This window comes from Accipiter gentilis, chromosome 34 (genome assembly GCF_929443795.1).
Source record: "Accipiter gentilis chromosome 34, bAccGen1.1, whole genome shotgun sequence".
Taxonomy (NCBI): Eukaryota; Metazoa; Chordata; class Aves; order Accipitriformes; family Accipitridae; genus Astur; species Astur gentilis.
The window spans coordinates 1,753,006-1,780,221 of NC_064913.1; the positions used below are offsets into that span (position 1 = coordinate 1,753,006).

General features: G+C 39.7%; 2 protein-coding genes across 2 annotated transcripts in view; one reads left to right on the plus strand and one right to left on the minus strand.

Annotated features, from left to right (window-relative positions):
- The window catches only part of LLPH (LLP homolog, long-term synaptic facilitation factor), a 556,390-nt gene that overhangs the window by 451,725 nt on the left and 77,449 nt on the right, over positions 1-27,216 (minus strand). The gene's annotated exons all lie outside the window — the stretch shown is intronic.
- The window catches only part of CAND1 (cullin associated and neddylation dissociated 1), a 29,734-nt gene continuing 4,570 nt past the window's right edge, over positions 2,053-27,216 (plus strand). Inside the window, exons 1-10 of the mRNA XM_049792211.1 lie at positions 2,053-2,337; positions 7,044-7,187; positions 18,903-19,057; positions 20,844-20,967; positions 21,381-21,637; positions 21,721-21,826; positions 22,332-22,477; positions 23,547-23,839; positions 24,529-24,670; positions 25,298-26,791. Of these exons, the coding sequence (XP_049648168.1) occupies positions 2,270-2,337; positions 7,044-7,187; positions 18,903-19,057; positions 20,844-20,967; positions 21,381-21,637; positions 21,721-21,826; positions 22,332-22,477; positions 23,547-23,839; positions 24,529-24,670; positions 25,298-26,791 (2,929 nt within the window). The 5' untranslated portion in view covers positions 2,053-2,269. The remainder of the gene's footprint in view (positions 2,338-7,043; positions 7,188-18,902; positions 19,058-20,843; positions 20,968-21,380; positions 21,638-21,720; positions 21,827-22,331; positions 22,478-23,546; positions 23,840-24,528; positions 24,671-25,297; positions 26,792-27,216) is intronic.

A 27,216-nucleotide genomic window follows, 5' to 3' on the forward strand; every position in this document is an offset into this window, starting at 1 on the left:
ATAAAGACCGGGTTAGAACAGTCTTTTCCTGCAGTATGTGAGAACTGATAATGTGACACTGACATCTCAGAAACAAATTGTTCCTGGGAACTGTAAGATGCTCAAAAGTCACAGTCACCAAAATGATTTAGAATAGCACTAACATTCACACGGCAAAATACGAATCAATGTGCCAAATGTCAAACATTTGTGTTTCAAGTCGTTATGTCTCAGTTCTTGAAAGAGGAGTTACACAGTTTTTCTGTGTGTGGTATAATATCACCACAACTCAGACCTCATAAACCATTTTCAGCTGTCACAACCAAGTCAAGGCTGAGTCTACCTTCATCTGTATTGTTCCAGCTGGCTTCCTTGAATATCCAACACAAGCGTCCAAACCAAATGAAGTAAAGAATTTCCCTTTCTAAAGCTAACCTCTAAATTAAGTATTCCCAAATCAAAGGAGTGAATGGCCTATTTGAAAATCAGTCAGCACTGGGCCAGCTCTCCGACTGCTTCCCCTCACTGCAGTTCCTCTACTCATACTGACGTTCCCCCATTTCTCCTCAGGACACCCACCCCCCTCCTGACTACTCCCATCTTCCTTACTCCATCCCCACATCACACCCCACAGCAATGCCACTAATCCACCACCATGCTGCCCACCTCCTTCTTACCCCGTCCATCATTTTGCGGCACACTGCTAACTTACCACTGAGCTGCTCTGGGGAATGAGACCAGTACGTATTAAGCTCTCTCTCCAACACTGCTGCCGGACAGTTAGCAGCATGAGGATCTTCCAAAAAAGCTGCTTGTACACTGTGGCCGGGTGACAGGCCGTGGCAGTGACAGACGATTTCTATCAGCTGAGTAAAGAGCACATGCTTTCCATCAGCTGCTGTGCAAAGCTGCCTGCAAGCTGCATGTAATAAATGTCTATTTTAAAGAAAACTTCTTCTTAGTTCTTTTTTTTTAAAAAAATATGAATAAAGGGATCAAAAAGCACTTCTTCAGGGGTTTTGCTGTACATGCACGTTAACTGAGAAGGATTGAGGCTATTTAATGTTCTTGTATTTTAGTATGAATCTTAAGGAAGATGTAACATGTGGAAATAATTCCCCAGTTCTTCCACTGCTCCGTATCATCTACCCATGCACAGACAGATCATGGGTTAGGCCCGGAAAAGTAGTGAGATTGACATGAACAGCAATGAGGTACGCAAAAAAATAAAATATATAATTCTCTGCAAGGTTCCCTTTGGCTTCCAAGACCTCTGAAAGCACTCACATCACATTTTCAACCTGCTTTCTGCAAACCACGACAGACGGAAGCATGCCTTTATTTACCAAGAAAATTAATTTTCACATTGCCACTTTTGGCTTCCATCAGACATTTTTCAGAGCACGCTCAGCTATGACGGGAGCCATTGCACTCGTACGAGAGGGCCTGGAACAGAAGCCGCAGCCTCTGTAACACCAGGGTATGTCCTGGTTTTGTAACAAGGTGAAAAAACACCGTATCTGGTGCCCGGCGCAGGGCACTGACGGCACTCAGAGGGCTGGTGAACCCTCCCGATGCGGACAGCACCCGGGCTGGGGTAATTTTATGTACAACCGCGTTTCAGCCGGCTCTCCCTCAGGGGGAAGCGGTTGGCGGCCCTGAGGGGAGATCCCGCCTCCCCCTGCCCCGCGCTCCGGCCCGGCACCAAAACGAGGCTCCGCATCCCAGTGGGCAACGCGCCGCGGAGGCCCCTGCCGTTCCCCCGAAACTACACGTCCCGAAGCGCACCGCCAATAGCCGCCGGTGCGACGCGGGCGCGATGCACGCTGGGAAACGTAGTCCTCCTCAGCCTCACCGCCTCCTCCCGCCACTCTCCAACGGCGGCCTAAACTTCCCGCCCAGGCTCTGCGCCACGTACGTTCCGGCATCACACGGCCGCGGGCACCTCCCGCCCGTTGGCGGAGCCAATCAGAAGCGCCGACAGCGCGAAAAGGCGGGGAGGGGGAGAGGAGGGAAGCGCTCCCTCGACCTTTGACCCGGCGCCGAGCGCGAGCGGCTGCCCGCCCGCCTCCCCGCCCCTCCCGCCGTGTCAGCCGCAGCCGCAGGAGGCGGCGGACCGCCCGCCCGCCCTCGCCCCCGCCGAGCGCCGGCCCCGGCAACGGGCGAAGTGGAGCCGGCGAGGCCGGGAAGACGCCGCCTCCTCCTCCTCCTCCTCCTGCTTCTTCTCTCCATCTCCTCTTCCTCCTCCTCCTCCTCCCCCCCCCCCTCCACCCCGGCCGGGTCCGTCAACATGGCGAGCGCCTCGTACCACATCTCCAACCTGCTGGAGAAAATGACGTCCAGCGACAAGGACTTCAGGTAAAAGCCGCCGCCGCCGCACCCCACGCACCCCCCCACGCACCCCCTCCGACCTCCCTCCGCCGCCCGGCCCCCGCCGCGGCCGCAGGCCCCCGCTCCGCCCTGCCCCCACGGCCGCCTCCGCGCCGGCCCCGGGCCCTGGCGCCGCGGCTGTCAGGGCGGCGGCAGGTGCCCGGCGGCGGGGAGGCCTGCGGGGCCCGGTACGGCGGGCCCGGGTTGTGCCCGGCTCGGTGCCTCTCGGGATGGGAGAGGGTCGTTCCTTCCCCTCCCCGGGCCGCCCCCGCGGCGCTTGGGCGCCCATCCGACGCTCCCCCGGGGAGAAGGTTCTCGGGAGGGGAGCGCCTCTTCTCGCTGCCCGTGGAGGACGGGGGCACGGCAGGGCCCGAAAAGCCGAGGCCTCCGCGCGTCGTGGGCAGAGATCCCAGGCGGCCGTGGGGCGCGGGGCGGGGGGGGGGAAGCGGCGCCGTCGTCGGGTTTGCTGAGTCGCCTGGGGATAGGCGAGGGAGGAGGTCAGCGTTTGAATTTCTGTCCTCGCAGATGCTCAAAAGCCGGACGGACGAAGCCCTGAGCGACCTGCTGTCGCTGAGCCTTCTCTGAGCAGCGGAGGTTGGGCGAGACGACCTCCCCGGCTCCCTTCCCGACCTCAAAAAATACGGATCGTGCGATTCTGCGAATAGGAGCAGGGAGGGCCACGCAGCACAGCCGGCTTGCACATCCTAAGCTCGCACGCTCCCTGGGCGCTGCCTCTTGTAGACAGAGGGGGTTTGTGCCTCTTCTCGTGATTTGGCACTGCCTCTAAAAGTCTGTGCACTCAGAGAGAAGTCCGGTTAAGTCTTACGGGGACAGGACTGGCATCTGTAATCTTGAGCCTAGGATCTGTCGCAAGAGCACTACTTCTTATTGGTTCATTTGCTTGCTTTGTAGTAAATTAATAGCAGATCAAATGCAAGCATTTGAGTATAAGAAAATGAAACGGTGTGAGCAAGCTATGAAAAACCAGCAGAGATAATAGCATTTACACGGTAGTTCTAGCAAAGCATCAGGTTAAAAATAACTGTATTTCTTTGTATTGTGTGCAACCCAAAATTCACATTTGAAGCCTTTATTTGACAGAGAGGGTGCGTGAATACAGACAAGGAAAAGGCATAAAGTACACTTGGGTTTTGTTGCTTTGCTGCAGCATTACAGTGCTTAGTTTATAGTTAAAGAACACATTGACACCCAAACAAGTCTCTTGTTAATATACAAGAATCTAAAGGAAAACAGAGGTGATGATCAAATAACCGTAGAGTTGGATTTTGAATCATCTGTTTTGCTTTTGGCAAACTGTTGTAGCGCCGGACACAGATGTGGTAAGGTTAAGTTTTTTTCACGTCGATTTCTTTCCGATTCTAGTAGTGTGATATTACCTGGAGAATTCAGGCTAGAAATTTTGGAAGTAGAAAAAAATATTGATTAGTCCAAAAAGAGACAGTCCAGAATTACCTGATTTATTTAAATTGTACTAAAAATAGATTCAAACATTTTTTTCATCTACACGTTACTGAAGGTGGTTTTTACTTTTATCGCACTCACTTGTTTCTGTGATTAAGTGAGCTTTCCATTTTGTGCTTATGGGGAGGATGACTTACAAAAATTTCTACTGGGATTAGTGACTAAATACTGATTTTGATGAGGTTAAAACTTTCTGCATAAAAGGGATAGGTTACACCTGTCAAATGCAGTAGTAGCAAGCACTTTTCTCCCAGCTACATGTAGTTAAAACTTGTTTTGTAGTTGCTTTAGGAGAGCACACTTTAGAAATTACCTGTTCTAGGAGCTTTAAACAACTTTGGAATTCTCAAATATTAAAAAAAAATTCTTAGCATAGATTAAAATCTGAATTTACAAACAAAAAAATGAGTGATGACAGACCTTTACAAACGGGCTGTTAGGCAATAACACATTTGTTGTGGTTTAACCCCAGCCGGCAACCAAGCACTACACAGCTGCTCTCCCACTTCCCCCCCACCCAGTGGGATGGGGGAGAGAATCAGAGGGGAAAAAAGTAAAACTCGTGGGCTGAGATAAGAACAGTTCAATAGAACAGAAGGGAAGAAAATAATAATGGTAATAATAACTATAATAAAATGACAATAATGATAAAAAATTGGAATATACAAACAAGTGATGCACAGTGCAATTGCTCACCACTCACTGACCGATGCCCAGTTAGTCCCCAAGCAGTGATCCCCACCAGGCGAGCCCCCCTAGTTTATGTACTGGACATGATGTCCCATGGTATGGAATACCCCTGTGGCCAGTTGGGGTCAGCTGTCCTGGCTGTGTCCCCTCCCAACTCCTTGTTTCCCTCCAGCCGTCTTGCTGGCTGGGCATGAGAAGCTGAAAAATCCTTGACTTGGTATAAACACGACTGAGCAACAACTGAAAACATCAGTGTGTTATCAACATTCTTCTCATACTGAATCCAAGACATAACACTATACAAGCTACTAGAAATAAAGTTAACTCCATCCCAGCTGAAACCAGGACAACATTTTATGAAACTATGTGAATAATGTATTTGCATAATGAATAAAATAGTATTTAGTAGTAGTAATTGTAAGTGCATTTATTCTTAGATCATGTATATTTGAAGAGGGACAGTGTAGTTAACTTGTTGATATCCAGGAGCTGAGTATAAACCACAGTTCAAGTAACCACTTTACTGTGAAATTTAATCCACCATTTTTTGGATAAACTGACTTGTCTGATGCAAATGTTTTTGGCATTTATTGTCCAGAAGCTTGGACTTAAATTTTAAAATGAGCTGTAATGTAAGGTGGCAGTTCAGTGCGTTGCTGTGGGAGAAGTAGTGTCCTCACCAGAGGAGGAGAATGACTACTCTGAGTACAAGGTATGAGGAGCTGCTGACATGCTGCTGCTTTGTACTGGGTAAAGTTTGATGTGCCTGAGGAGGAAGCAGTTGTGACAAAAGGCCATATCTAAACTACTCAAAACCATGTTTCTAAATACCAGCTACCTTAAAGTTGCCAGGGCTCCCCACACTAGCATGGGGTTTGGGTTGGGTTTTTGTTTATTGTTTTTAATGGAGGAGTCTGCCAGGAGGACTCCTCAGTTGTAGTTGAGTGCAGAAGCTGCTGATGCACTGATGGTGTGCAAGCTCTGCTTAGTTTAGTAGGTGGTGAGTGCATGTGAACTCATAAGGCTAGGAAATGGGAGCTATTGATCAAGGAGGTGAGAGGAGGCTATTAAGACGGTTTAAGAAAAGGAGGTAAATATAGAAGTAACATGGGGACAATTTTTCAACGTACTAGTACTGTGTGACTTTGTGTATATCCTTATTCCTATCCTATCTGTCCGTTACCTTTACTTACCAAGTGGCTTTTTTCCTTGCTGTGCTTAAAAGCTGATGCCATCCGCATTCATCATCTGTTTATGTGCACATCTGGTCCCTGTCAGATTACAGGCTTGCTTCAGTGGGACTGTTGGGATTGAATGAAAAATGAGTGAGGTCTTATCTTAGAAACACCTTGAGACTATTAGACTGGAATTACTGTGTTAAAAGACAGGACAAGTTGAGGTCCATTATGCGAGGGCAGGCATCTGGCTTTTGTGATGCATATTAAGACTATGCAGAGTCTTGGCTTTCATTTTCAGTAAAAAAAGTATCTAGCATGTCAGGCTGTAGAGATAACCTTCCAAGTAAGACCTGAGCTCAAGTGATGTCTGCCTGAGGCTGATGTGCCTGGAGTCCAAATGTAAACCTTAACTTTTAATTACAAACCATTTTTGTCTGGGGCTTTGAGTGCGAGTTGCGATTGAGTTCTGAAGCCCATGGGATTTGTAATTAAGTAATGCATCTGTATTACCTTTTCTGAGAAGAGAGGGCACTTACAAAAGAAGAGCAGACTTGAAAACAAGCTTCAGAAGGAAATGAAACAAAAGGCATAAAAGCAGTATTTTTGTAGAGTAATTTCTCAGTGTGTTCTTATATTGGAGGATATGACTGTTACTGAATAGGAAATTAATTGATATGAAAGGTGATTTTATTTGCTTGATTTCTCCAGAATTAATCTTGGTCTTTAATGTGGCACCCTGGATTGAGGGCTGGATAAACATGATTGGCTGTTTTCTGGACTATAAACAAACTAGTCTGTACAGGGCAAGAAAATGAAAAACATGTAAAATGTAGCTTCACCTTTATTTCTCCCTTCATTAATGCTTGGCTTTTGTGAACTTTATGGGAGGATGTTTGAAAAACTGTATTTTTCTTCTTGCTTAAAAGTTGCTTTAAAATAAACTCAGAGCAGAGGTTAATTTTTTTAACAAACTTAAAAAAAAGCACTTTTTTAACAACATCAGCATAGCGAATGAAAGGATTACTTAAAATCTGGGAAAGTGTCAGTTTTTCTTTGTGGGGATAATTTGGAATACAATGTAAACAGTGGAAGTAAAATATGTAGCTGTTGTCATCAGGGAAGGATGATATAACTGAAAGTTATTGTCACTTTTAAATACAATTCTTCTCCTTTTTATTCCAGAACTAAAATAAATGCTAGTTGTATCACAAAACAGGCAACAGTAATCCAATGCTAAATGTGATTTATTTGATAACAAATGGTGGAAACTGAGATTCTTGAATCTTGAGCAGTGTGAATAACCCATATCCTTTTATCAATAATTATCTGGCTATCTTTTGTCAGGTTTATGGCTACTAATGACTTGATGACAGAACTACAGAAAGATTCTATCAAGCTGGATGATGACAGTGAAAGAAAGGTGGTGAAGATGATTTTGAAACTACTGGAAGATAAAAATGGTGAGGTGCAAAACTTAGCTGTCAAATGGTAGGTATTCTTGTTCTATGGTGTAAAGAATTGTTTAATGACTGAACAACGTAAAGCATTTTTTAAAAACTTAAAGGACCACTGCTATGCAAAATAATTGTGAAACTGATGTCCACAAAGGAACCCTTGTACTTGTAGGCTACCTGCCTTAATTGTGGTTTCTTACAGAACTGTCTTTTGTTGACATTACAGATTAACATTTGGGGTTTCAGGTGACAAATAGTGCGTGCAGTCCTTGCTGAAAGCATATGAATAACATGCTTGTTTTTTGGTGATAATTATTGAATGCTGAATAGATTTAAAAAGTTTATAATTCATCGGTAGTTGCCATGTTGATATTTGACTCTGAGAAGGTAGATGATGTGTAGGGGAAGAATTGCAGTATTGGAATAGTTTTCAAGCAGAGATGAAAACATAAAAAGGTAAATATATGGTCTTGGTTATCAAATATAGAACTTAGGTCTTCACTAACATTCAGAATACTGTGTTAATGGTTTTACATGCTTACAGGAACTGTAAATGTTTTATGGGGTCAGGGTACAGTTACTTGCATTTCAGAGACTTCTGTTGCTTCAGTGCCCTCTCTTCCTCACTTTATTTAACTTTACAAGTAGTGTGGCTTTTCCAGAGCACCCTTTGAAGAGGTGCTACATTTATTTTGACTTACTTTTTGTTCTTGGCCCTTCTGACTTTTTGTGCCCTTTAAGGAGGGTCTCCCTGTTAAACTTCTAATGTTCCTGAGAGTATTTCTTGTTCATGAGGTCAGTTTTGGTTTTTTTTATTTTAATATTACATCTATGCTACTTATGTTCCATGAGGCATGGATTGAAGTAAACTTGCTACGCAAGAGCTTGGGACAGCTTTGAAGAGAAGTTTCACATTGTGACTAGCTGAATTAGTTTGCTTCAGCATGTTATTCTTTACAGTTTGCCCTATCAGACTAGCAAAGCAGAAGATTAAAGCCCGTGTCTACATCTGCTTATGTACTTAGAAGCAGTGCTTGTTTCAGCTTCTGAAATATTTTTAATGATAGTAACCAAAACCTTGCACAGAGAAACTAGTGTAGGAATAGCAAGTAGTCAAAATTTAATATTACCAGTGTAGTAATATAATTATCACTACTTTTTCACTACTCTCATCAGGGTTGCAGTGGTGTTAAAATGTGTCTTCCCCCACATTTTTTTTAACAAACAACACAAAATACTATGCTTCTTTTTAATTCAGACTTCTGAAATGTCAAAGTTCCTTGTGGTACAGCTTAAGTACTATGGCTTTGAAACATTGCTTATACTCAATCAGAAGAGTAGATTATTATGAAATTTGGCTGAGTCTTAGAATTGTCTTTGGGTGAAATAGCATTTTGTGGAAAAGTTATGTTGCAGCATACATGCAGTACTCCTCTTTAATGTACATCCTAAAGTTACGTGAAGTTTAGATTAATGCATGTAGACATAGCTTACATATCACAATCTTTAATGGCAATGTTAGAATTTTAGACCTAAAGTGCAAGTAATGTTTATTAAAACATGAAAGAAAGATTACAAAGGGAAGAGAATGAGAAAATAGATGGCTGCATGTGTATGTGTGCATGTGCCCGCGTCCTGTTCTTATTAACCATTCTTGTATTTTTAAAGTTTATTTTAACATACTGATAAAATTCTTGCATTTAATTAAAATGACAGGATCTGTTTAAAGTTTCGAGTCTTTTCGACAAATCCCAATAATGTTAAATAACAGTGTTAAATTTACTGTAGTGGGACAAGAAACATGATGGAGAAGTTTACAGGTAAATTGTGAACATTGATCTAGAACATGTACATTCCTGAACGTATCAAATTCTTTTTGGCATCCCAATCACTTGCAGATATGCTTTAAGGACAAAAAACCCCTACACTAAAAGAGTCTTCTCTTCTTACGGCAGCTTATACTTGTGGTATTGTTCCATGACAGTTTTAAGCCAGTCTAAGCTAATGCTGCTGCTGCTCTGCTGTTCTCACCCTCCTTGTCCCTTTTCTTGCACCATTGCGTATCTGATTTTGTTGTAGAGTGGTTTGGGGACTTGGTTTTCTTCTGGCTTACTGCTCCTCCTGCAATTAGATGAGCGCTGGTAGAAACAGTGGTGGGGGTGAAGGATGGGAGAAGTTGAACACTGTTAAGCTGTTCTGAGCTTAAGACAGTTCAAGCTCATCTAAAGTCTTCCATCTCTACTACAACACTGGGCGTAAGCCTGTTTCATTGGGAAGTTAAATTCAGCCAGCATATTTTTCTTGACTTTTTGGTTTTTAAATATTTTGTGTTGTCATTCTTTACTTGTGTATTTCTGTTATGGATTTGCTGGCACTTTCAGCTGAGGAAAGCATAAACTGTGTTTAGATCACTATTAATTTAAATGCTCTGGTGAACTTTAGAAACTATCAGCAGGAGCTTTCATCACACTGGTGCTTGATGACCCATTTAAGTATAGATTTCCTCTCTCATAGAAAAAGGATTTAAGACAACTGTATGTACCTTTCAGCCTGTATTTGAGAGAGATTTTTCCTTGAGGAAGGGAGGATGGGAGCTTCCTCTACAGGTAGATCAATGGAAGCAAAGGTATTGATCACTGCTTGAGCAGGTAAGAATGTCTTGCGGGAGGATCACTCTTTCAGGGTTTGACTCTTGAGGTCACTGAACAGAGCAGATTTAAAACAACTTGGGCAGCCTTAAAGCAGCATTTATTTTTAGGCAAGTGTAGCAACAAGTAAGCAGTGTTCCTGGTTTTGCCTTACCTACTGCTTGCTTTCACATTTGGGTAGAAAGGACTCTATTGGTTAAAATGCCGATGAACTTGTTTCTTATTATCTCTTCAAAGCACACTAGTGATTTTGTTCTTGATCCTTTCAGTTATATTACACTGGTTTTGGACAGGATAAAACATGTTGTTTTTTGGTTAGCAGAAGTCAGGCTGAGAGTTCATGGATATTTGGGTAGCTACCTTGCAGGAAGATTGTGCAGTTCATTTCCGAATAAAAGCGAAAATTAACGAGCTGCCTTAGTACTCTTGGAGTAAAAGCTTTAAGCTTTGACTCTACAGAAGGGAAAGGAGTGTATTTGTCAAGCTTCTGTTACTGCAGGCAGCAGATGCAAACTAGGTCAGTAACTGCAGGTTGCTCACCTTGTTTTTCTTAAGAGCATGTAAAATTTTAAATGTATTCGTGTTGTCTGCATTTTTCCTGGAGGAGTTGTTTTTTGCTTCACCTGCTAGTCATAGGCTGTTTTACAGTCAGCCAATGTAGAAAATGCTATTGGACATTCTTACAGCATATTCTTAGTTTAAGGTTCTTAGTGTAGTCCAGCATGGTACCCTGTGCACCTTATGGCAGTAGTAGTTACACTGCCTTGTAGATCTATCCAAGATTATGTGCATCTGGATTAGAAAAGCAGTATGGTTTGTCTAAGCATAGGTGTTGTGTTGGATGGACTGTTTGTTCTTCATTGCTGATAATGTTGATAATGTTTCGTTAGCCCAAATTACACATTAATTGTTTCATATATTCAGTGTTGCAGTTTAAAGATGAACTGCTTCTCATTTTGAGCAGTTATCTATGGTTTGATATTCTGCCACTTAAACCTATACTTATAAATTTTTATTGTTTCACACTGTGAAATGTTTCCTGAAACCTGTAAAAACCCAAACAAATGCATATATATATGTATTTGGAAAAAAAAAAAAAAGAAGATGGGATTAAAGTAAGTACTTTCAGCAATTCCTCCCTTGTGACACTGTAGTTTCTCTGCATTTATCACAGTGAGTTCTCTGGGCAGTAGTTCAATATAGGGAACCCTGCTTGATGCTGTGAGTGTGAGTCATTAGAGTGAGCAGGATGATGCACATATTGGCTGTTGTGTGGCTGATCTGGTTCAGCAGCTTTAAAGAGTTTTGGATGCTGTGGTAATACACTGCTGCACATCACAGTATATGGGTGATTTGAATCTTTTTTTTTTTTTTTCCCCATTTGTGAATTTTAACTTTTCCCTGTAAGTAAGTGTGCTTATTTGATAGCTGTTAAAATATGCCAGTTTGAGACTATAATTGATTATGAGTTGGTCCCCCTTCCTAATAAGGAGCTACACTATGAGCACCTTTATTTTCAAATGTATGTAACTTAAAGGAGACAATGTGTTATAGTCGCTGTTTATTTCCATAGGCAGCTGAATGAGCTTTTGACTTTAAGAGAAACTGGACACAATTTATTGGCTAGTGAATGGGAAAATATCAAAGAGCACTTAAAACAATATCTGAAATTGTCTTAAAATCTGTAAAATACATGCTTAAGTGCAAAAGCTTTGCATTCAGAACTGATTTAATAAAAGAAGGTTATAGTTTATTTTTTACTTCTGATAAGCTTAGTAAGGTCTGTAAGGGATAAGTACTGATTTTAAAGGCCAGAAAAGTTTGAGGCAGTCTTTTTAAAAATTTACTTCATAATTGGTATGTCAGCTTTATTGAACCAATGGGCTGAATAAATAGGATGAAGACACTAATTCAGGTAAAATCTGGTTTAACACTTTTTAGAAACTGTAATTTCAAGTGTTTATTTGAATGACTTTGTCATTTTGGTGGTTTGGTCATCTTTAAAACAGCAAAAAAGTATTTCCTGTACTTAATTGAGATGAATCTACCAGCTTTCACTGTGATTATTTTAGTTAGTCATAGGTTACACTTGAAAAATAAACATATTTAAATTAGAAGAATTTAGTAGTTGTTCAATAGTTTAGGTTTAAAAAAAATCCTTACCATCATCTCAGATGTTTTCACTTATGGAACAACCGTTTTCTGGTGGAGGTCTGCTTCTGGTCTGTTAAAGTTGATGTATAAAAAGATGGTGTCAGCTGCAGATCTCTAGGGTGTGGAAGATGTATTTTTGTAGAGCTGCACAAATTATTGCGAACTGCAAAAAGCAGAAGATGTGACCTTTCTAGCAGTGAAAGGAGGGATGATGTTGCCACCTGGAATCTCACCAACCAGATAGCAAACTCTCTCGCTACTGATCAAAAGCAAACTTTCAGGATTGCTACTCTGAAGGTTTGCCATTTTTTTGAAAGGATACTCTTACTGAGTTTTATATGAATACACTTCTGTATTTATACATGTGCTTGTTCCTGCTTCCTAGTGCTTCTGTTTACAGTACTTCCGTTGAACCATGCAGTGTTACAGATGTGAAATGGTTTCTACAGATTCTGCACTTGCACCTTTGTAAACCATAGTCTTTAGACTGAAACGCACAGGGAATTTCTCTGGACTACTGTGGACAGCCACCATACCTTGGAATTGTGATTGTTTCTCTTCTAGATGATTTGTGCTTGCTTCACTTGCAAAACAATTTACTATGCAGCAAGGGTAGAGGAGTGCAACAATGCTGTGAGTAGCTGCTGACTGACAGTGGTGTGTATTTGAAGAGAAACTAATGTGTCAGTGAAACACTGTGAAGGGAAGGCTTGGCTGAAGAGTGAAATCCAGTTGTGGAGAAAGCTGTGAGTTTTCTGAGCAACTGGAGAAAATGTTTCAACTTTTAGGAACGCAGTCAGGGATGGCTCGATGTATTTGAGTCTGGGAGGTAATGCTTGGTAATAATCTGTGTGTTGGCAAATGCTTGTGTATAGATTTATCGGGAATTTATCTGTTGGAGGAAAAAGGTCTTTACCAGTATCAGGGTCCAGAAATTATTTTAATAAGACTGCAGTATTAATTTAACATGATTGAAGCAGTAAAATGACCAGATTAGATTGTGGATATGGTCCTTTAAACCCCTACTCTCAGGGTTTTAGTAGCTGTGGAGATGGTTTGATGGAATCTAAAGATTCTGGTACAGTGCCCTTTTCCTAAATTAAAGGGCAGTGTCGGGTTAGGGCCTGAGGTTTGGCTGCTTTTAACAAAGGGTGCTCTGTCAAATGTTCATTTCTGCGGGAGTAGGTGTACCTGCTGAAGCAAGTGAGAAACTATTCCATAACATCTTCGTTTCTGTGCTCTTAAAGGGCTGCTTTTTATGCCTTTCATCAGATACCAGTCAGTATCTCAAGTAGCAGTTCTCTTGAGATTATCTGTATGCTGTATCTTCTAGAAATGTTGCACAAAAGTTGTTTTTCTGTATTTATTATTACGATATCTGCGTATCTATAAAATACTCTGCAAAGTGAGTAAATTGCAATCCTCCTGAATTTGTGGCATTGGGGTGATCATAATGCATCAATTTTAGATGTCTGTGGCCAATTGGGTCTAATGTCAAATTAGTTCCAACTTTTGCGCATTAATGAAACTTGAGTTAGTTGTATGTGATATTTCAGTGCATGGGTTTGGTAAATATGTTTTGCCTTTGCTGCTTTGGGTTTTTTTCTGTTTTGTTTTGGTTGGTTGGGTTTTGGGTTTTGGGGTTGGTTGTTTGGGGTTTTTTTGATTCCCAAATTGCCAGTATTTTCAGCACGTTTTACCACACAAGCAGGGTGATGGTGGGTAAAGAGAGAAGGAAACCAAGCAGGTTACAGTTTGTGAAGGAAGGCATGGAAAGCGGTAGGTGTGATTGTCTTGGGAATTGCATATTCCTGGGTGTTAATCTAAGTGCTGTGCCTCGAGTGCAAGCACTGTTCTGAGTTCATGGGATAAGGCATTATGAGCATGGCCATTGAAAAAGAAGCTCCTAAGTTTGCCTAATGTGGTGACAGACCTCTCATGCCAAAACTTTGCACCTTACTCTGGTTACTGTCTTATTGTAAGTCACACTTAGTGCTTGAATGTAAGGGCTTGCTTTATGTAATAGGTGAGTCTCCTTTATCCATGTCCTCCTCCTGTCTGCACTTCTTGCTTGCTGCCTTTTACTTCTGTTCGGCATTTTTTATGATAATTAGCTCTTGCTGCTGTGAATTCTTGGACCTGGGAGAGAAGGGTAGCAGCAGTGGAGTACATAAAACAGGTTTTGGGATGGAAGATGTCTTTTGGTTTTGGCCTACCACATAGATCCGTGTCCACTAGCTGTCCAAGAGTGAAGGCCGTAGATCTCTGCCCTTTGAGTCCAGCTGGAATTACTGGCTTGCAGTCTTCTGAATCTGAGCCTAGTCCTCTGGTCTAGTTCCCTCCAACAGTTGCACGTAACAGTTTAGTTTGAGGTGTTGGAACACTGGTTTTGGTGGTTGGTTTTTTTTTTAGGAGTGGGGAAAATGGGTGACCAGGTGAGGTGGAACAATGTTTTTTGAGGGTCTACAGTTGTCCTGTGGTGTGAGCTGTATGGTGGAGAGGGATGGCTTTGGAATGACTGAGAAGACTTCTAAGGCAGGAAGCGTGAAAGGTGTGGGGAACTCTGTGTTTGGAGCCTTTATACCAGGAGGAACGGAAAACTTGGTGCTCTGAGGCTGAAGAGAAGACTGAGTTTCAGAGGAACTTGGAACATGGGGATTTGGTTTACCCTGTAGGTGCTTCTAAATTATGCTTGACCAGACTGTTCCTCTTGTTCTCCCATGCACACTCGAAAGGACAGTTTCTCTGACCAGAAGTGGGAATTGCTAAAGTGGCATGTTCAAAATGAACAAATTCATTGTCAAGTTTGACTATACATTGAGGAGTTAATTCAATATGGTCCAATGTGCCAAGTCACATTAAAAAAAAATGGTGAGATAGTACAAAGCATGTATAGGTCAACAACTAAAATTAATACGAGGTAACATTTCCCTTGTTAACAGCACTTTGGAATTAAGCTACACATCCTTAGATCTCCACTGCTAAAGCAATGTAGGAAGTTGTCTTTTTTTCCCCCCTCAGCTGTACCAGCAAGATAGTAAACATGTGGGGATGTCTTGTTGTCATTTGTGGCAAAGGTAGTACTGAGCTCCTAAACTAACTTCAGTGCCTTTATGCTGAATGCCATAGCCTTAAGCCTTTTCTTCCGAGTAGTTATCTGTGACCTGTGTGTTCCCTTGCAGCTGCCTGGCTGACAGTTTTATTAGCTAGTAGTGAACCCAGCGTCCAGCTGTGTTCCTGGAGAGTTAGACTTAAACTCCAGAGCCATTTCCAGTCAAACAAGAAAAACTGTTTCGCTTGTCATCTTGTACATTGTGTGCTTGTCTCTCAATACATATAAATGGAGAAAGGAACTCTCCTGTAGACTGTAAAGACTCAAGAGTGATTTTTCTGTCTTAAAACACTTGTGGGTTTCCGTATTACAATACTGTGGGAATTAGATGATTAAAGTACTAAGTGTAAAGTAAGTTTTTGCCTGAGTGGCATAACTTAATTTGGATTTAGGACTATCTACTTTCAGATTAATAGTCTTCATTGAGAGCTTAGTATCTTGCTAGCGTGGCCAGAATCTCTGCTTGCCTATAGATGATTTCTGCCCTCCCCCTCTAGTTTTGTGCAGTCAACTTAATGCCTGTGCTTTTTTAAGGTGAAACTTGCTCTTAATTCAGAATAATTTAAAAAATCTTACAAAAGAAAACAAAAATATCTTTTCCCCCATTGTAATCACTAAAGTCTGAAAGGAATCCAGATAGGTTCTTTCCAGTAATCTGGTACAGTTAGAATAGGATGTATTGAATTTATTAATTTTACTACAACTGCATACTGATATTTGTTAATCAGGGTTTAGCTCTGTACCATGATCTGGCAACTCCATTATTACTTTGTACAATCAAATGTATGAAGTTGGAAGTTCTCTTTCCACCTTTTTCCTTGTGTCTTGAGCTTGTTTTGTTTTTGTAAAGTGCTTTGAAAGGCTAGTTTTGGGGAGGGGAGGGAAGTATTTACCCTTGTATATCAAACTAACTTGTGGCTGAACTGTTTCAAAATTTTGATATTTGCTATTTTTTTCTAATCAATGAAAATTCAAGTCCAAATTAATTTATTGCAACTTTTCAAATATTACTGTTTTTTCTCTAAGCATGGAAAACAGTCCATGTTTGGACAGCATACTCCTTTGCACTTAACAAGGAGTTAAACTAGGCATATACTTACAGTTGAAAGGTTTTTTTTTTTTATTGTTAATTCTGTTAATCTGTTTTACAAATAATTTCATCATCTGCTTGTAAAACTTCTGCATATTTCTGATGTTTTAGTAAGGTTGTGACCATGTGGTCCTAAATCACTGCAGTCTCAAAAGTCTGACATACAGTGAATAGTGGCGTATATTTGAAAATTTAAACTTTTCTTTCTTGATCTTGGTCTTGTTTTGGTAACAAGTTAGTTTGGTTCATTTTTCCTCTAGGGTTTCAGTTTGACTTCAACTCTCCAAAATCAGTGTTTACCAACCCTAGAGACATCATTTTGGTCTCATTTAGCTTTGCTAGAATCAAGTTTACTGAAAAGCAGGTGTGTACAGTATTAAAGTTCAGTGTGGAAAAACCTGAAGTTTATATGGAGGCATTACATTCTAGTGTAGTCCTAATATAATCAGTTGGTAATTGGCTTTAAGATGCTCCTTTTCCTGCATTTTTTCATACATTGATTTCCACATATTTCAGTTTTATCCTTCTGATTTATAGAGAGATTGTGTACATTGTGTACAATGCTGAAGGGCAGATACAAAATTTGGACCCTCCCTTTTAAGCCACAGAAACATCGATGATTTCTGATCTGTAATGCTCGGCTCTGTCAGTTGCAGTAGCAGACATGGCCTCTTAGCTCAGCACTTGAAACCACTTCAACGCTGTCTGTCCTCACAGCACAAATCTGATGGAACCATTGCATGGGCTCGCGTTGACTTCTGTACTGCAAGTTGGACCCTGACTTTAGCAAAAAGAGCGACAAAACTTAAGCTTTTGAAAAATGCTTCCTAAAAAATAACAACTTTGCGCATGTCTTTCCACTCCTCAAAATCTTAACCAGGTTGTTTTGATACAAAGGGCTCATTTAAAATCATCACACTTCAGTGCTCATCAAAGTTCACAGTGAGAACACACGTGTAAAATCTCTTGGAAAATCTTCTGTGATTTCTCGCTGTGGCTGAAGTTGAATTTGATGGTGAGGTGTATAACCTGAAGTGTGTTTCATAGCAGGAGAAACATTGAGGCGCTGTTGAGAATCAGACTTTAGGATTTCCTTGGTGGGACATCTGGAGCAGCTGCAAAACAACTAGGGGACAGTCTGTGCACAAGACCAAGTCAGAATGTTATTCATTATCCCTTTGACTCAGATGGAAGAGAAAATAAATAGTAGTTTTTTGGAGATGCATCTGTGTTTCTCCTAATTCTGCTGGTGGGCTATGCTTCCAGTTCACAATTCCCACGTTTTCTGTAGGTGGTCCTCACTACTGCCGTCTCCATTCTGGCCTCAAGCCATTGCTTTTTCTCCTATGTGACTGTTGCACACAGCAGCTTGTCCTCCTGCCCTCACTTCTGTCGGTGTCAGTGCAGAACCCAAGCTTGGTAGAACTTTAGTTTCATGTCACATCTCACCCTTAGTGTTGATGTCTTACTAGTAAGCATGCTTTCTTGATTGAATAGTAATATGGATGTCACCACAGAGAATTAAAGAGAGAATAGCTGGCAAGATCAACATACAGAGAACAGAAGCTTACAAAACAAGGGAGCTATGTCTTTCAGAGTAGTTACTGTATGCATAGTTGAACCGTACTGGTTTTTGATAGAACATAGTGGGAATGCCTATAACACAACTTGTAACGCTTTTTTTCAGAATTTGATGTGTTTGTTGTTAATGCAGTATGTTTGAGGGAGTTGAATTAGTTTAAAATATTTGGTAATTTAAAGTCTTTCAAAATTAATTTCCCATTCCTGAGGTGCTTCGTCTGAAGACAGGTGTTTTAAAAACAGGGAGAAACTAGATAGGCAAGTTTGGAGAAGTGGGAGGGGTAGTAGGAGAAAGAGTAAGTTCTTGGAGTTCTTATGGAGGTTTTCCACAGGTGAATGGAAGGAAGTAGAGGCAATGTAAGGCTCTGTTTTTGCATAAGTGCCCTTTTGGAACAGAACATTAACAATGGAGAGATGCTGAAATTTGGTGATAAGGTGAGGAAGAAGGTGAAGATGCTATATTTCTTAGCAATGAACTAGCCATTACTAGGACATCTGCGGTTTTAGTATTTTGGACGCATGGGAGCATTTGACAAAGGAATACGAGATTGTTATGATCTTCAGAGCAGTTGGAATGACTGAAAACTCACAATTCAGAGGAAAGAGAGGAAACGTTATGATGTGCTGTGTGTACAGTGGGGCTTGGAGTCTGTGTGAAGGAGGGCATGCCATGTCATTGTTTTTTATTTTACGGTTTGCGTTCTATTAAGAAAGGCACTCTATGGTATAGAATGAGTCTAAGTATGTATCAGATGGAACCCAAGCATTGTGTGGAATAAAGATGCAGTAATTAAGAAGGTTGCTTACTTGTCTGGGAACTAAGCAGGCACTAATGGTCAAGCACATAAACTGACGGCTCTGTCTAGGTAACTTTTGTTGTAAATCTTGACGTTAGTGAGAAGTAAGAGCGACTCCGGTTTAGAGACTGAAGCGGACCAGTCATGCAAAACCCGTTTCCAACACTAGATAAAAAACATGTACTAAACCAGATTTATGGAGACGGGTTACCAACCCAACTAGTTGAAAGGTTTAAAATTTAAAAATTCTGCCTTATATTGCTACCAAAACCAACCTTAACTTTGTGACTTGAATGCAAAATACTGAAATAAAATGAGGGGTTTTATTTAAGGTTGCAGATATAATACTTTTCTTCTGTTTGTACAGCCTTGGCCCTTTGGTGAGTAAAGTGAAGGAGTATCAAGTGGAGACCATCGTAGATACCCTCTGTACAAACATGCTTTCAGATAAAGAACAGTTACGTGACATTTCAAGCATTGGCCTTAAAACTGTGATTGGAGAACTCCCCCCAGCTTCCAGTGGTAAGGCATTTTGTACTCAAGACTATCTAGTTTTATTGTTTCATTACTAATTAAAAGAATGCAAAAGCTGGGTCCTTTAGTGAAGAGGATTCAGTTCATTTAACATTGAAACTAATTTCTGTCAGGAAAAATGTACAGCACAAATTTTAGTTTCTTCTCTAACTGTATTTCCAGATTTTACTAGTTTGAAAACTTTTTTTGCTAAGGAATTGCATTAATGTGAAAAACAAACTTAGAGTGTATGAACTTCAGTATAACAAATTGAGTGTAAAAGCTCCTATTTTAATAATTGCCTGGTGGAACATTTCTAGGCTGTAGTAATAGCTAATTTCATCTTGCTTTTTGATTGATAGTATACTTTAAAATTGATTATAACTTTCTTTAATGATCCGATTTATTGTCTCAGTTTCTGGTAAGTGTTTTGGGAAGTACCTTGTGTTTTTAACAATCCCCTGTTAAATTACTGAAATACTTACCTGCAGTTTTAAATGAAGGCAGTCTTTCCTCCAAAAGAGATAGTAATAATGAACAGCTCATCAGTTAATGGCATTACTTTTTATTCAAATGCTTTGCAGATATCATAGTGTAAGATATGAATGAGAATAGAGAAGTGATTAAAAAGGCTATGGAAATGCAGTTTTTAGAGACTGAGGTTTCTTTAAAAAAAAAAAGCTCTGACTTTAACATCCTTTATTGAAAGTCCAAATATAAGCCTTGCGTTTGTCAAGTAGTAGTGAGATGCATAAACTCTAAATAAATAACTAATTTTAAATAAATCAGTTTAAGCTTTTATTTTTTGTTTGCCTACACAAAGCAAAAGGAGATTTTGGGGTGGAGGTAAAGCTCAAACAAAAATATAATCTTTCAATATAATTAGTATTCCTAATACAAAAGGAACCTAGGTGTTATTTCTTGCTCTCAACTCCAACATAGATTGTTGTCTTTTTTCTTAACCTCTATGGTAATGCATTTGACTGTCCAATTGTTATGTTTAGTTTTAGTCATAGAGTTAAGAATAAACCATAAATATATATAAACCAGATTTAATATAGGTTGGAATGGTATTAATTTCACATTGAAATTCCCAAAGTGTGATTAAAAAAACGTCATGCAAATGAAGATGAGCACTAGCCATTGGGTAGCCGTTACCATGACATTAGTTTCTTCTCTTCTCATAGTTACTCCGAACAATGTTAGACAGTTGGGGAAAGGGGGAACTGTGGAGTTGTGATAAAGGCATTTTTACTTTAATTTTAAAATACTTTGGGTGTACATTTTTTTTCCCCCTTTCTCAAATGTTTCAGCAGTATTTCAGGTACATATTATTTAAGTAGCTTCTTGTGCAAAATCATGTTATTTTGCTTTTTTTGTTATACAGCTGTTCTTTAGAGGTGGCCCTATCTACTTCTGTGCTTCCTCTTTCCTTTTAGTTTATTTTTTTATTTTTACCTATGGTCTTTTCATTTATTGCTCTAGTCTTGTCTTGGCCTTCACTTTCCATTGCTTGCCCTGCCAAAAGCAGTGTCCTTTCTGTTGTATATACCTTATGGGACAATTAAGAGGGCTGCCTCCTCGGTATTTTTCTACATAGATAGTCTTTCAGCTCTAATGTAGAGCATACCTTACATTAGCAAACAAACTGGCTGTTCAAGCTTGTTTCGTTGGGTTGGAAAACCTTCTTTGTGTTGAGATCAGGTTGCTTTCTGTAGTCACAAACATGATCTCTTGTGTTAAAAACTGTATTTTATTTAATTATGAAAATGCTGAGGTTTTGTTGTGCTTTCAGGTTCTGCGTTAGCGGCTAATGTTTGTAAAAAGATCACAGGGCGTCTCACTAGTGCTATAGCCAAGCAGGAAGATGTGTCTGTTCAACTGGAGGCACTGGATATCATGGCTGATATGCTGAGCAGGTAAACATCCCTCTTCCAAAATGCTGGTGAATGCTGATAAATACTCCTTAAAGCTTGAACTTTAATTTTCCAAATGTTAAATTTAAATTACTTTATGTGAAATACTATGGTAAGGTATTAAGTATAGGTGAAACTTCATGTAGAAAAAAAGTGAATGTACTGAAGATAAGTTGATTGATAGATAGGTTATTATTTAATCTTCTGAGAACTGTAGTTTTAAGCTTATTTTAATGTTTATTGCTTTGAGGATGTATTTTAAATGGATTTCTTTTTTTTAGACATTCCAAAACCTTACATTTAAAGAATTAGAATCTTTCTGATGTTTTGGTAATATTTAAAGGAATTGTTGTATAGTATATGAACAAAGTTATCTAGATTCAATTGGTTTGAGTTTGTGTTTTGTCTGTTTTAAGGCAAGGAGGACTGCTTGTTAACTTCCATCCTTCAATTCTGACCTGTCTGCTCCCCCAGCTGACTAGCCCCAGACTTGCTGTGAGGAAAAGAACCATCATTGCTCTTGGTCACCTGGTTATGAGTTGTGGCAATATGGTTTTTGTTGACCTCATTGAACATCTGTTGACAGAGCTGTCTAAAAATGATTCCATGTCAACAACTAGGACCTATATACAGTGTATTGCTGCCATCAGTAGGCAAGCAGGTCATAGAATAGGTAAGTAAAATATATAAATTACCTGTAACTTTAAAAGTTTTCAGATGAGAGTAATTACTTTGCTAATTTTTTTCTCTTACCAGGTGAATATCTCGAGAAAATAATTCCTTTGGTTGTAAAGTTTTGTAATGTAGATGACGATGAACTACGAGAGTATTGCATTCAAGCTTTTGAATCCTTTGTTAGGAGGTAAGTTATTCTTGAGTACCTATTTCAGGCCTTCTTAAGATCTAATAGTGAGCCATTTGGTTGTAAGGTGTCAAGAGGCAGTCTCCTTGGGACAAAATATTTTTGCAAGCTTTGAGCTGGAGCTGTTCCTGTAACTATCTTGTAACTTAATTATTAAGCATTGCGTTATGTCTGTAGTTTAGAAACTTTCTACTGTGCCCTTACCACTTACACAAACAGGAGGGGGGAAGTATTCTAGTAATACTTGTTGTCCAATGGTGACAAAAAAATTGATATCCAAAGGCATGTCTTGGTTCTCTGCAACCTTCCAGTCTAGAAGATCCAGTCACATAGTAGCATTGCCCTTTCTGACATTCCTTTCTGAATTTCTGTAATTCAGATGGATGCACTGATGATACTTGGTTTGGCTAATGTCTCCAAAGTACAGTATGTGGCATAAAGTCTTGTAGAAATATTTTAATTCTTCAAAGTAATTTGACATTGATCATATTTTTGTATTATGCAGATGTCCTAAAGAAGTTTATCCTCATGTATCTACTATTATAAACATTTGTCTTAAATATCTTACCTATGATCCTAATTACAATTATGATGATGAAGATGAAGATGAAAATGCTATGGATGCTGATGGTGGTGATGATGATGATCAAGGTACATTCTCTTTTTGGTTTGGGGGAGAGGAAGAGCTTGTGGACCTGCGCTCATCTGAGAAAATTGATATGGGTGGTATTGCTACCAAGTACCAGCATTTGAATAACTTGTATATTTCTGTATTCAATTTTTGTACTGTTTTTAAACATACCTTATGAACTGATTTCTTGGAATAAAGGCATAGGATGTTGTTGCTGGAGATAAGTGATTCCAAGGGTGAACACAAAGTACAAGACAAATATTTTAAAATAATACTTGAAAAGTGGAAAAAAGGCAGAAGCGTGTGTAGGATAATATAACTAAAGTGAGAAGAACATCGGTTAATTGAATATACATATTCTGCATGGGAAAGGCTTCTTGCTACTTTCCACTATAATATTTTGTTACCTAATGTATAAAAGTAGAATAGATTGAAAATTGCAAAATACTCATAGGATAAAAAATGTTTTAGACTGAAAGAGATAAGGTGTTTATTGTTAATATGGTGGCAATACCTTGCCTTATGTAAGCTTTATGAAAACTTGGGCACACAAGTAATCTGAACCCGGAGCATAACATTCTCATTACTGTAAGAATGAATGAGCTGCATAGTTGTTGCTTTAGTGCTTAAAAAGTCAATTTGTGTTGCTTATTACATATTTTTTTCTTGTCATTTTGGGGGGGCAGAATATGGTTTGATTTACTCCTAGAAAGAAACAAATAGTAATTTGTTGAATCTTGATCAGCTAGTAATTGTTGTTGCAATGTCGCTCATGTCATGAATAGAGAGGAATAGGCTTTAAATCAGTAGTCAGGCTGTAAGCATGACGGGAACCGCCTTGTTCTGTTTGGAGTTTAGATTAATACATGTGTAAGACTATTGTGAAAAAAATAATCAGAGAAAATAATTAGCTTTACGATTTAGGCAGTTCAGAAGGCTTTTTATGTATGGTTTTTAACATGCTTTGGAATGTATTTCTTTGGTATGCCTTATGCAAAGAACCCAAGTGTATTCTTGTTAATTGTTTAAAATAAAACTTGATGCTTTGATTGTCTAGACTTGAACATATGCATAATTTATTTTTTCAAGGGAGCGATGATGAATATAGTGATGATGATGACATGAGCTGGAAAGTGAGGCGCGCAGCTGCTAAATGTCTGGACGCGGTGGTTAGCACACGACATGAAATGCTTCCAGAATTCTACAAAACTGTATCTCCTGCTTTAATAGCCAGATTCAAAGAACGTGAAGAGAACGTTAAAGCAGATGTTTTTCATGCATATCTTTCTCTTTTAAAACAAACTCGACCTGTGCAAAGTTGGCTTTGTGATCCTGATGCAATGGAACAAGGAGAGACACCTTTGACAATGCTTCAGAGTCAGGTTATTTGTCAAGATTTTTGTTACCTTTGAGAAGACTCACTGAAGTTGTGCCCTGTTCATAAGGATAGTTCTTGAAGTGTGCCATATCATACTTTCTTCATACACAGATTACAGTTTATTACTGTAGTACTAACATAGAGAGCAAGCCAGGTAAACTGGCAAAGAAAAGAACAGCAGTCTTGGAAACTGAAATTACCAACTCATACAAATGTGCTTATCTGATTTGTTTACCATCACCTCTAAAAGTTGAATGTCCTATGTAGTTTAGCCAAATTACCAAAGCAAAATAACTATTTTGTGCATTCCGTAATGCAGATGTCAGCTCTAGTGATCAAGATAAAACTTGATTTGCTACAACATATTTTATTTGCAGAATAAGAAGGATAGTGCTGAAAAACTTTTTCTAAGTGAATTATTTGGGTGACTTCTCAATTGTTGCTCTCTACAGTTTTATTAATGCAAATCTAGTTTTGCTTTGTTTCAGCTCACCTTTTAAAGTTAAACTACTGGTTTTTGGGGGATAGCAATTGTTTTGAATCTTCATTTCCCAGTGTTTATATAACTTCTCTGTTGTGTAGAGAAGTCAGAGGGGTAGGATGCACAACTTTTTTTTTTTATATCCCCCCAGTGATCAAAGATGAAAGAAATGTCAGCTATTGAATTAACTAACAGATGTGTGATGATTACAGGTCCCCAACATAGTTAAAGCCTTGCACAAACAGATGAAGGAGAAAAGTGTGAAGACTCGTCAGTGTTGCTTTAACATGCTGACTGAGCTAGTAAATGTATTACCTGGAGCTCTAACACAACATGTTCCTGTACTTGTACCAGGTATGAGAAACATTATTAATTTAAAGATCTATTAGTAAATTGGATGTGAAATTTTGAAGTCTTACAATCGTGACTGTGCTTTTTGCAAAAGCTTTGAAGTGTTGCTTCTATTTAAAGGAATTGGTAAAATTATCAGCTACTGTGTGGATCCATATAAATATTTTAGTGATGTATTTGCATTAATCTTGAAAACAAGGGTTGGCTCAAAGATTGAGATTTTTTTTTCTTCTATATAAAAGAGTTCATTTGCTTCTTAATTGCAAGATCAAACTGCCTTATTTCTCATCTCAACAGAGTGAAATATTGTCCATATTTTAGCTTTTGGGACTAAAGTGTTGAATTTTGAAGTAACAAGGAAAAGTAAGTTTGGAAAAGTTAAAGGTTCAGAATCCCTTTATAATTAAGAAAATACATCACAAACCATCAAATGGCCCATGTCCTCTGTGTAGAGGAAGCTTGAAAACTAATTGATTGAATAAAATGGTGAAAGGGGCTTGGAAGCATTCAAGAAAGGCTGGGAGCAGGAAAACATAAATTCAGTATACCTGCCTGAGTTGAGAAATTTTGAGGTGTTCTAACAGAATATAAATAACTAACCTAAAAATAAATTTTTCTTTTTTCTTCCAGGAATAATTTTTTCACTGAATGACAAATCAAGTTCTTCTAATCTGAAGATAGATGCTTTGTCCTGTTTGTATGTGATCCTCTGCAATCATTCTCCCCAAGTCTTTCATCCTCATGTTCAAGCATTGGTACCTCCAGTTGTAGCTTGTGTTGGAGATCCATTTTACAAGATAACATCAGAGGCGCTTTTGGTTACCCAACAACTTGTGAAGGTCATTCGTCCTTTAGACCAGCCTTCTTCCTTTGATGCTACTCCTTACATCAAAGATTTGTTTACTTGTACAATCAAGAGATTAAAGGCTGCTGACATTGATCAGGAGGTGAAAGAAAGGGCAATATCTTGCATGGGTCAAATCATTTGTAGCCTTGGTGACAGCCTAGGCACAGACCTGCCTAGTACACTTCAGATCTTCCTAGAGAGACTGAAGAATGAGATCACTCGGTTAACTACAGTGAAGGCCATGACATTGATTGCTGGTTCTCCTCTGAAGATAGATTTGAGACCAATCCTTGGGGAAGGAGTTCCTATTCTTGCTTCTTTTTTGAGAAAGAACCAGCGAGCTTTGAAACTGGGCACTCTTTCTGCTCTAGATATTTTAATTAAGAATTATAGTGACAGCTTGACAGCTGCCATGATTGATGCTGTCCTGGATGAGCTTCCACCTCTGATTAGTGAAAGTGATATGCATGTATCACAGATGGCCATCAGTTTTCTGACAACACTGGCTAAAGTATATCCTTCCTCCCTGTCAAAGATTAGTGGGTCCATTCTCAATGAACTTATTGGGCTGGTGAGATCACCTCTGCTTCAGGGTGGAGCACTTAGTGCCATGCTAGAATTTTTCCAAGCTTTGGTAGTGACTGGTACAAATAACTTAGGCTATATGGATTTACTGCGCATGTTAACGGGTCCAGTCTACTCGCAGAGCACAGCACTTACTCACAAGCAGTCTTACTATTCCATTGCCAAATGTGTTGCTGCCCTTACTCGAGCCTGCCCTAAGGAAGGACCGGCTGTTGTAGGTCAGTTCATTCAAGATGTCAAGAACTCAAGGTCCACAGATTCCATCCGGCTTTTGGCTTTGCTTTCTCTTGGGGAAGTTGGGCATCACATTGACTTAAGTGGACAAATTGAGCTGAAATCTGTAATATTAGAAGCATTCTCTTCTCCTAGTGAGGAAGTCAAATCAGCGGCATCTTACGCATTAGGCAGTATTAGTGTTGGCAATCTTCCTGAGTATCTGCCATTTGTCTTACAAGAAATAACCAGTCAACCTAAGAGGCAATACCTTCTTCTTCATTCCTTGAAAGAAATAATTAGCTCTGCATCAGTGATTGGTCTCAAACCATATGTTGAGAACATCTGGGCCTTACTCCTGAAACACTGCGAGTGTGCAGAAGAGGGTACAAGGAACGTTGTTGCTGAATGCTTGGGCAAGCTTACGTTAATAGACCCAGAGACTCTGCTTCCACGACTCAAGGGATACTTGGCATCAGGTGAGTAGTAGTAACTCATGTACGTATTGTAGCAAATGGCCTTATGCTATCTATTAATAGATTGATCTAGTTTAGCAAATTATTTGCTTAAATTTTGTGATATTCTTGGAAGTCGTCCCCCCCCCCCCCCCCCCCCCCCCCCGAAGCTTAGATAGTTCCATTTTTACTAGAAGTTGTTAGTCATACATAACACAAATTACTTTTATGTTCTGCTTTCAGACTGTGATATTTCAATTAATGTTGTGATGTTTAACAAAGAGCTATAAACTTAAAGGGGAAGGAGCATGGATGACAAAGGGACAAGTTGACAAACCAATTGCAACGTGTTGACCTTCTGATGTAAATTACAATATTCTTAATTTTCAGATAAGAATTCTGAAATTTTTAAGGATTAGGAAGGATCATTATGCATAATTCATGGATCA